This window comes from Nestor notabilis, unplaced genomic scaffold (assembly GCF_000696875.1).
Source record: "Nestor notabilis isolate BGI_N333 unplaced genomic scaffold, ASM69687v1 scaffold12234, whole genome shotgun sequence".
NCBI lineage: Eukaryota > Metazoa > Chordata > Aves > Psittaciformes > Psittacidae > Nestor > Nestor notabilis.
The window spans coordinates 10421-20796 of record NW_009926916.1 but is presented as its reverse complement, the minus strand read 5'-3'; the positions used below and the strand labels follow the sequence as shown (position 1 = coordinate 20796).

The 10376-nt window shown below is 38.5% G+C and overlaps 1 protein-coding gene across 1 annotated transcript; it reads right to left on the bottom strand.

Annotated features, from left to right (window-relative positions):
- Positions 1–1137: 1137 nt before the first annotated feature.
- On the bottom strand, positions 1138–9642 carry LOC104405185 (serine/threonine-protein kinase 32B-like; the record flags this gene model as incomplete). The annotated part of the gene is made up of 2 exons (XM_010013811.1): positions 1138–1289; positions 9587–9642. Coding segments are annotated over 2 exons (208 nt in total), but the record flags the coding sequence as incomplete, so codon positions are not given.
- Positions 9643–10376: the final 734 nt, after the last annotated feature.

The window sequence follows — 10376 nt, the reverse complement described above, 5'->3', positions numbered from 1 at the left end:
CCAGAGTACAGGTGTCTGGAACCTTGGAAAATATACTGGTAAAGTTTTGCATAATACTCACAATATTTGTATGTTTTTCTTTAAACCTCCAACAGGATATTAGGTTAGCTCAAATATGATCATTCATGTAAAGTGGAGAACACTTCAGGCATATATACATATATACATACATGATTAGGTCCTTTTTGAATGAATTTTGGAATAAAACCCGTTGCTGGTTTAAGTGAGTGCAATTATACTAAAGCTGTCTTCACTCAAGCCAGAATATAATTTGGCTTTTAATTCATGAAAGATGCTAATCTGGCAATAAGAAATTTTTCACCTATACAGGTCAAGGCTGAGCTAGAGGATGGGCAAAAGATTCTAAATTAGGCATTGACTTCTAGCAAGACAGCTAAACCTCACAAAACAGAAGGTCTGTTTGCACCATGACCATCTGCAGCCAATCAAGCTATTCATGAATAGAACAATTTTATAACATAATGGTTTATGTCCCCATTTTTTTTTAATTATATAGGTAATTTTTAGACAAGGGAGAAAAAGTCTTCATCCTATTACTACTATCACTATGTAAAAGCCAGCAAATATTTTAAGTTTGTGATGTAGTTGAAGATAGTCTTTACTTGATCGATATTTTCTCATACTCATATGTGGCTGAGGCATTCAGTGGCTAGCTAGTACAGGGAAGATAAGAGAAATTCCAAGTGATGAAAAGATGCCTTTCTGTTGTTCAATGTCAGCTGTTTTTAAAGAGTAATTGAGTTCTGAATTTTCTCTTAGGCAAATAAAAAAAAAATTAATGGAATTGCTGGGTTTGATATTCCACAGAGTTATAACAGATGTTCAGTCCAGGTATTGTCAAAAAGAAGAAGATGAAGCTGTAAAGAAGAACACATTTCCACATGCTGCTGTAACAGTCTGGAGAGAAACTAAACTGAAAATGAAAATGTGTGATGTTTAAATATTCCAATGCAAAAGGGCACCTTTAAAATATTCATGAAAAACAAAACCCTCTGCAAAACCTAAATACTAAACATTTTTCATACTTTTCAGCTTTCCAGCCTTCCATAACCTGAACTGATTCATCAATAAGGAGAAAACAAGAGAGCCTTCATAGAATTTTAAAGATTGGCTTACCATAGATTAACTAGGAAGGGATGCTCCAGGCCTTGCATTATCTGTAGCTCCCGAAAAACATTTCTAACTTCATCTCTCTCAATGCACTTCTGTTTATTCATATATTTCATGGCATACATTTTCTTGGTGTCTCTCTTCTGTACAATGCACACCTAATTGACAGCAAAGTGAAAGAAAAAGTTTGACACTTATGGAAAGGAAACTCATGTGTGATCTTGAAAAAAAGCCTTTTATGATATTTCGGTAACTCGGCTATGGATAATACAACCTGGTAACACCTTCAAAAAGTCCACATCACAGCTATGCAGGCTTCCTTGTAATAGATTGTAATTAATAAATCAACAAAAGAACACACCACCCCTGCAGAAGAAGAAATGGGGACCCAGAAAACTGGCATAACTTTCAGAAGTTACATGGCAAAGCTGGGAGGGATACACTCCAATTGCTGGAGTCACAGGCTATTTGCTTAGTCACAGAAATTTCTGCCTCCTGCTAAGAAAATCATAGAAGCATAGAAACATAGAATGGTTAGATCTTAAAATATTTAGTTTCAACCCCTCTGTCACTGGCAGGGACACCTTCCGCTAGACCGGGTTGCTCAACAGTCCTCATTCTCATAAGTCAATGCACATATCTTGATTACTGCAACATAAACATAGCGTATGTTCACAAGACGCAGTATTTCATCTAAATGTCAGAATTACGCTCCCTTAAATATTGCTGGGGGAAGAAAAAAAAAGAAGAACTATTGAACAGAGATTCATCATAGTATTTTTGAAGTCACAAGAGGCCATTACAATGGTTAAATCTCTGGCAGTAAATTTCTTTGCTTGAACTTTATTTTCTTTGTTGACAAAAGTCAACTAATGTTGTAAATGCAGGAAGAAAATCTTAGTCAAGCGAACTCCCATGTAAGGCCTGGATTGTTTTTCATCACAGTAGTTTACCTTGTGAATGAAGCTGGAGAGTGTCACCAGCACCACATCCAAGAACAGTCATTTTAAATATGATTTCTGGTGACACAGAAATATGAGATTGTTCTGTGTCTCATCTCCAAAGCTGGTGTAAATCTCATCTTCATAACAGCCCTACACACACAAATAGATCAAAATTGTATCTTCAACAGGCTTTTGCTCTGAAGAGTTTTTCCTGTTAACAGATTGGGATGTTTTGAAGTGACACTCCTTATGTCTCTTCACAGCCAAGAGAATATTAATTGGTGTTATTATTTTGGTGCAACATTTATATTAGAGCCACAGGTTTCAATCAGAATTTTTCATCATCAAGATCTATATAGACTATATACTGGAAGTGTCTGGTTTAGATATCACAGCTCTGTAGTTTTGAAATTCAAGGATATTCAGGACTCATTTGGTGTGGCACTATTATTTTGTATGTATATTTATGTACATACACACATGCACACATTCGCATTCCCATATTATACACACATAAAACTGGGTAAAACATGGATGGTAATGTTTTGTCTTGAGCCCACCATTGTTGCAGAATGGAAAATACCAAAGTTTTGTTTCATAGAATCATAGAATGGTTTGGGTTGGAAAGGGCCTTAAGACCATCTAGTTCCAACCCCCCTGCCGTGGGCAGGGACACCTTGCATTCAACCACGTCACCCAAGACTTCATCCAACCTGGCTTTGAACACCACCAGGGATGGAGCATCCACAACTTCCTTGGGCAACGCATTCCAGTGCCTTACCACCCTCACAGTAAAGTACTTCTTCCTTATATCTTACCTAAACTTCCTCTGTTTAAGTTTGAACCCATTACCCCTTGTCCTACCACTACAGTCCCTACTTAGGCTGCTATTGAAAGCCTGAATGTTGGTAGTGCCCTTAAGATAACTAAAGATTCACACTTATATGGAAAGAACCCAGGCCATGAAACAATGGGGAATTGGGGTTGGCCTTCTGGGGGAAGGTGGCAGGTAGGATTAAGGTGGGGTTACGGGTAGCAGGTGGGGTCAAACTGAAATGGAGAAAACAAAATGAATAAGCTTCTAAAGTTCTTCAACAGGAGAAGCAGAATTTGCAGGGGCCATTCCTGACATGCTGTCTGAGATTATGTGGACACTCCAATTAAGTGAATCATATTATAAAGTACAATATTTTGGATTTTAGCTCAGAACCTAGGTCCATAATTTCATTCACTTACATGAATTTGTAGCATGATTTTCCTATGAAACTTGGCCAAGACTGAAATGTTTTGTGGAAGTCTCTCATTCCATTATATAAAAAAAACCCCTATTGAATTGTTGACTAGTGAGACTGCTGAGAGAAGGGGGTTTTACTCAACTGAGAGTTACAGGTTTGACCAGTGTGGCAAATTAAGATCATATACAGCACCTAAATATGTGATGCGAGTAGGTTTTGAAACACTGCTCTGACAACAGAAGGCACTCAGTTCTCTTACCTACAAGGGTATTCAGCACAGCTGAAAGAGACCTTCTGTTGTTAGTAGAAGCTTACCTTGCATACAGCTTTAAAGCACAATGATAGTAAACGTTTGCTAGTAATGTGTACCTATGCACATCTTTTAACATGGTTTCAAAATAGGATTTTAATGAATATACCAAAGCTACTTCCTACTAAAATTAAGGAAATATAAGTTGCATCCACATTGATGTTATTGTGAAAAAAGCCTGACATTGGTATGATAGCGCTGAATTGCAATGGAGATCCTCCCTGGCAGTTCTACCTGCTGGCTGTCACCCCTTCTGAGCAGGACGTCAATGGGCTGAAACTTTTCCACTACTGCACCAAAGAAAGGAAAAGCCCTTGAGCTCTCCTCACCTGCGCGGTCTTAGTGGAAAATGTTTAAATTGGTTGTTTTTTGGCTTTGGTTTAAATATTTCCAAAGAAGTCATTTTAAAATAGGGACAAACAGGTGCTCTGGCACCTCAGCAAACAAATTCTGTGATGATTCGTTATTGTGGAAGTCTGTGCGGAATTGCCTTATCTACACTTATCAGTATGGAAACCTGTCATGCTCACATTACTAAAACACTCTCTTTCAATTTTTCCTGAGAATATTATTTACCAAAGCCCAGACAGTGCCCTGCTCAATCTGATACCACTGCTTCAACAATTGCTGTAGGTGATGCTTCAAACCAAATAGGTGTCACAAACTCAACAGCTGTCCAGCTTCATAGTCGGCACAGAGGGACAGGCACATCTATCTCCACCTATTTATGGGTTTCAATAGGTCCAGGGGACCATCTCTAGAGGGACTGCTTCTCATCTAAATTCCCCTAAAGAGACTGTAGATGACTAGCTTGGATGTAGGCATCCATGTTGTAGATGTTTGAAGGTAGGCAATATGCATCCCCATTAATTTTATTTGTAGTTATATGGTGCTTATTTTTAAAAGCCTCCTGTGAATATATTCCACTTCTAAAGAGGGTTTTTCTAATATATTAGCTGTTATCATAGGTTTGTATATTTTTTTTAGTATCTGGGAGAAGATAACAGCAAATTAACCTGTCAGGTTAAAAGAAATTTGACCAGAGTGCGACTTGGAGCCCCAGGAGAAAAAACCCAACAGATCATGACTGCAGGGCTAAACTTCATTTTTCAGGAGCAACATATGCGATGGTCCACTTCTAAGCTACCTTCTTGGATTTCCTCTGATTTCACATGCAAAAAATAGAGCACCTACAGATCAAGTTTGATCTGCAGATCAGATTGCTAAGGGTGACAATTTGCAGATTGCAGGCTATTGCAGAGCTAAGTGAAGTGAGAAAGTTATGCTGAGTAAAACTGGGGCAGAATTTGCTAATGGCTTGGTGCAGAAAGCTGCATAATGCTGTGTTGACTGAGCAGTCAAGGGTAGCTTTGGAGAAGCTCTTCCCAGAGCAAAAGATGGGGAGGGCTGAAAGAGTTGATTTACTGCAAAACACAGATTTCTCCTGTTTCCCACTAACTTCAAAAGACTTCTAGCTGCCTTGTGCTTTGTCTAGAATGAACAGCAGAGAGCAGGCGCATTTAGTCTGAATAAAGCCATTTTGGTCTGTTTGGTACATGAGTACTTAGACTTCTCAAACTACCCCATGATATGGTTTCATGACAGGTCATAAAAAATGAGAGATGTGAAACTGCAGTCAGAGAAAGCTCCTCTGAGCAAGGCTCCTGTTAGGTGGAGAGCTGGCAGCTGGAGTGCACACTTCATCCTTGCTCCTGTATCATAATAACATGCAACTTATGTCAGGTTGGTAGATCAGATGGCACAGCTATAGCTGTCCTGAGTAACTACAGCCCAGCAGAGAGGCTGTGTCACTGCCTGGGCAGAAGACACTCATCTAGATGTAGGGTACTGCAAGACAGAAATCAGCTACATGTTTCATAGTCAGTGTGGGAATTGACAAATCTGCTATGAAGCATGTGCCTGAAATACTGCTACCTTGACTGTTCTTACTCACATACTTTGAAAAATTAATGCTCTTAGTCTCAGCCTATGAGTAGAATTGGAAAGATTTACACAAAGAGGCTGGAGAATGGATGTCAGAAATTTGGCTTTACACTACCAGGGAATTTACTAGAAATAGGGGGATTTATTCACAGATTCCCCCAAGCAAACCACGACAGCTGGAGCAGGGGCCAAGCATCTGCTTAGTACCCTTTCATATTAACTCAAGCTAAAATAATTGGTGGTTGTACTGTCAAACAATATTAATATTCTGCAGTTATGTGTTATGTTGCTTTTAGGATAGCTGCATGTTTTTTCTGAAATACTTTGCATATTATTTAGTAAAGTGCCCTCAATCAGTGCAGACATGATTCTGGGCCCCCATCTGTTCCACACCAGTGTAATTTCAATTGCCTCAGCAGAGGAAGTCATGGTTTTATACAACCAAATTAATCAGAACTAAGTCCTATGTCTCAGCATCTTAGACAAATAGAAGAAAAAGTTTGTACATCGGAATCATAATTTGAATTTAATTTAAGAAGGTCAGATTGTTCAAAATACCTGCTCCCATGCACAGAGAACTTGAAGAAAATTGGTACTACAATATCGCTGAAAACTAGTTGTTGCACCTGAATAAAAATTATTTTGCAGCTTTAAGCCTGAAATTATATGGTTACTGTTGCAGTAAAGAACAATGATAATGCTTGTATTTCATTCCTGGTCAGTTTTGTACTTACTGGATGACCTTCAAATATAAACTTTTTTGCAATATTTAGTTTGATAAGGATGGTGGCTCTACATACAACAACATGGAAAAAATCAGCCAGATGAAACATGAAAGCACTTTTAATGTATCACATGTGATAAAGAAGTAGCTACTTAGACCAGTGTTCAGCATTTTTTGTTTGAGTGTTTTAAATTTTCTAATTCTGAATTGACTTAGAAGGCAAATATTTAATATATGAATAAAATGTGTTTGGACAAAACTTCTGACCTGGTCTACTTCAAATGTAGGTGAAAATACAAAGTGCTGGAGCACGCCAAGCACAAATAGCTTAAAGGTGTTCAACAAAATTAAAAATAAATGAAATGTTTCCTGTTACATGTGAGGACACCAAAGCATAAGCAAAGAGCTACTTTCACCTACCTAGCAAAGTAAGGTCACTGAAGCCAGCAAAGCTACTTTTAGAGTAGCGCCACATACCTCTCTTGGGTACCACTGTCACCCTTGCAGCAGCTGACAGGTCTTTACTAGTATCCGTTTGTAAATATATGTACACTGTGTATGTATATATGTGACCAGAAGGGGCAACCACTTAGTGAATGGTGACACACCATTCTACCATAGCTTGCATGTCACTTGGCTTGAACAAAAGAACCACTGACTTACACAGAAGCTGTGTAATAGCTGCAATGGTCCTATGCAATGGTCCTGTGCAAGCTCAGAGTTCATATTCTTCATTTGCCATTGCTCCCTTACTGGGGTGCAAGTGGAGCTCTCAAAGGACATCTTTGAAGTGAGCCTGGTTGTTTCCAGAAAAAAGAGCATGTTTCTCTTGTCTCCACACTCATTTCCTGCCCTCCTCACAGCTGCTGTGATGTACCTTCACTTTTGCTGGGGAAGATGCTACAGCGCATAGAAGACCACACCTGCTCTTAACATGTTCCTAACAAACAGCATGAACTAAGGCAGCAGCTTGAAACAAGTGGCCACTTCTCAGAAAGACAAGCTCTTCAGGTACAAAGCATTTGGAACCAAATGGCCTAGGAATTCCTATAACAGCTAACACCGCTACTGTGAATTGAAAATGCCGAAGGAAAAGTCAGGGAGAAGCTTTCTGAAGCCATCTGGGAGGGACAGAGCATAGCTGATGAAACAGTCCTCCCCAATGGAGGAGGTGAGGTGCAGAGGTTCAACTTGCACCCTGTGCACAAGAGCAGGCTGAGCTGCGTAGAGTCTCTACCATATCAGATACTTCCTGCTGCAATATCCTGAAGAGTTGCTGTAGCAACCAGAGTAATTTAAGAAATACTGAGAGAGAGATATTGTATCAATGGCAATAAAATAAAAAAGTAGAGCATATCTTAAAACATCCTACTGCTCTCAGAAAACAGAAAAGGCCACAGAGCAGCCATAAAGCAAGAAGTCAGTTTAAGGCAGGCGTGATACTGAACACCGTGTTATGTGTTGCAGGGTGCTAGAGCGCAAGAGGCTGCAAACAGTAAACAGCTAGTCAATAGAGATTAGAGGTCTTGCATCATTTGTTGACGTTTTCTGCTGCCAGGTGCTTCCAGAAGGACAGTAATAGGAAAAGTTGCCAGAAACAAGGCTTCTAAATGAACGATAAAGGCAAGGCTGACTCACAAAGACACTTGAAATGGTGACTGATTTACCAAGTTGTGCTTTTGGCTATGGTGTACCAGGTCATTTTAAAATGGGTTTCTTTCTTTTCCTGTCTCTGGAAGATAACACAAGGCAATTTGTCAGATGTTTGCATTCGTTTGGGAAAAATAAGCCTGTTAGGCCAAGGGCTCTTCTGTTGCATTAGACAGCTGCAAAATGTGGATTTAAGATTAGAGGGGATTTATGCATAAGTCCTTTCTTGCATTAAACATGTTCTCTCAGGGTTGTAAAACTCTATTCCCACCCATACCTATCCGCAAAGCAGGTTCAAAAGAACACTGCAGCCACATGAAAATCAGATGTTTCTAGAAATACAGAAACATTCAGCAGTTTCTTAAATGCCATGGAGAAGAAGTGGATCAAACATTAACCAACAAGTCTTGCAAAAGGCTGCAAATAAAGGGTTGGTTTATTTTCCTGCATGGTATGGAAGGGTGGGGGCTTCTTTGAAAGGACAGAGACAGCAGAGATGTGAATGTGGAAGCTCTGAAGAAAGAGATGGGTGCAGGTGATCTTTGTGATGGTAGCATGATTTGGATATAAAATATCTTTAACTATGTAATCTGTAACTTGCACACCTAGATATTCCATGGTATTACATCACTGTATTATGATAATAAACAATCATAGATCTCCATCTGCCCTGATTTTTGAGGGGTTCTTGAGTGCCATTTTGCAGTAGCAGTATATTCTGCCATTGACTTCAAATAGGGTTTCTAATGGAAGCTCCTGAACTGAATAAGGACCATGCCATGAAAGGCCATGCTGCTTTGCAAGAAGTATTTCCTGCCTCTGTAAAATGAAAATAATTTTTCTGCATGGAAGGCCAAGACCCAGCAAAATCCTGTGTGTGTTCTTAACGCAAAACTACAGAAGCAGCTCACCAGCACTCAGCTGGAGTATAATCAAGAATCACTGAAAACAAGATCTAGATAGCTATTGCCTGATCAATTATTGAAGTTATATTTCACCTTCAAATGTATTCCTGCAAGAAACGGTTTCTAATATTTTTATAATATGATTTTCTCAGACTGCATGGACCTGTATTTACCCATATTAAAATTTAAAACCTTGTTATAGTCTTTATTATAGGAAAGACAGGTTGTCTACTCATGTGTAAACAAACTATTAATCTTCTCTGTTTCAGCAAAAGCCTGTTGAATTGAACAAACATTTACTCAATGATCATAATTACAGTGTATGTCTGTTTATACAGTCCCAAGTGTATTGAATCTATGTAAAGTGCCTTTAAAATACTGCAATTATTTTAAAGGCACAAATAAGTCCAGAGATTTAAAAATAAGATCACTCTAGTGGACTTTCTAAAAAAGTAGCCTGTTCCTACTCTTTTTTTCGTTTTAGTTTTGGGGACTGATTTCTAAATTCTGCTAATCCCCATTGAGGAGACTGAACTATTACAATCATTTTTACTCATTTGAAGTTAGTGAATATATTGTAATGGAAATAATTTAATGAGTATCAGAGTTAGTTCATACTGATAATTTTTAAGAAGCAAAAAACTACAAAACCTATGTTCCTTTACCCCAGTCAGGTCACGCCAGAAATACGCAAAGGAATTCTCTACTAGATTTTTAACTGCTAAAAATAAATTGATTCTTACCTTTCCAAAACTCCCTTTCCCAATAGCCCGCAATATTTGAAAGTGGTCAAAGTTAACTGTAAAATAAAGGAGAGAAGAAAAGGAAAATAGTTTGTAGAGTGCTAAGTCAGAATCAGAAATCAGATAAGAAAGGAAATGTCAGTGTTTCCTACTAATGTAATTTTACCATGTGGTGTTTACTTTTTCTCTGAAAACACCAAATGTATTTAATAGCTAGCAAAAGGAGGTTTGCTTTAAAGTATGCTCCATTCATTTTATTCATCAACTCATCTTGGCCCAACGCCTTCAGTGCCCAGTATCTTCAAAAAGAAATATATCTCTGTCCTAGCCAAGCAGCCAAGTTAGCATTACACAGCCATGAACAAAACCTGCTCAGCATTTTCTAAAAGGATTAAGATCTATTAAAAGGGTGCTGAATAATTGAGGTAAGTAATATAGTCTGTTTACAGATACATAGCAATATAAGGATAGTATTGTTACAGTAATCACTCTGCAGGATAATTCCCCTATTCTGTTACAGTGACGGAAGCATGTCACATGATGGGCTAGCAGGATCAGCCCCTCTGAACTCTGCCACCTTAACACAATACATAATGCTAATATTGTAAGACTAATTCATAGATATAACATATTTTGGGAGATTATATTTTAGCTTGGTGGTAGAATGGATTTACTCCCACTTCATGAAAATCTGTCAGCACAGACTGCCCTAGCACTGAAGTGGTTTGCTGTGATGGAGAGTGAGATATTTCATTTTTCAGAAATGCCATTATTGTTGGTGTTGCATGAG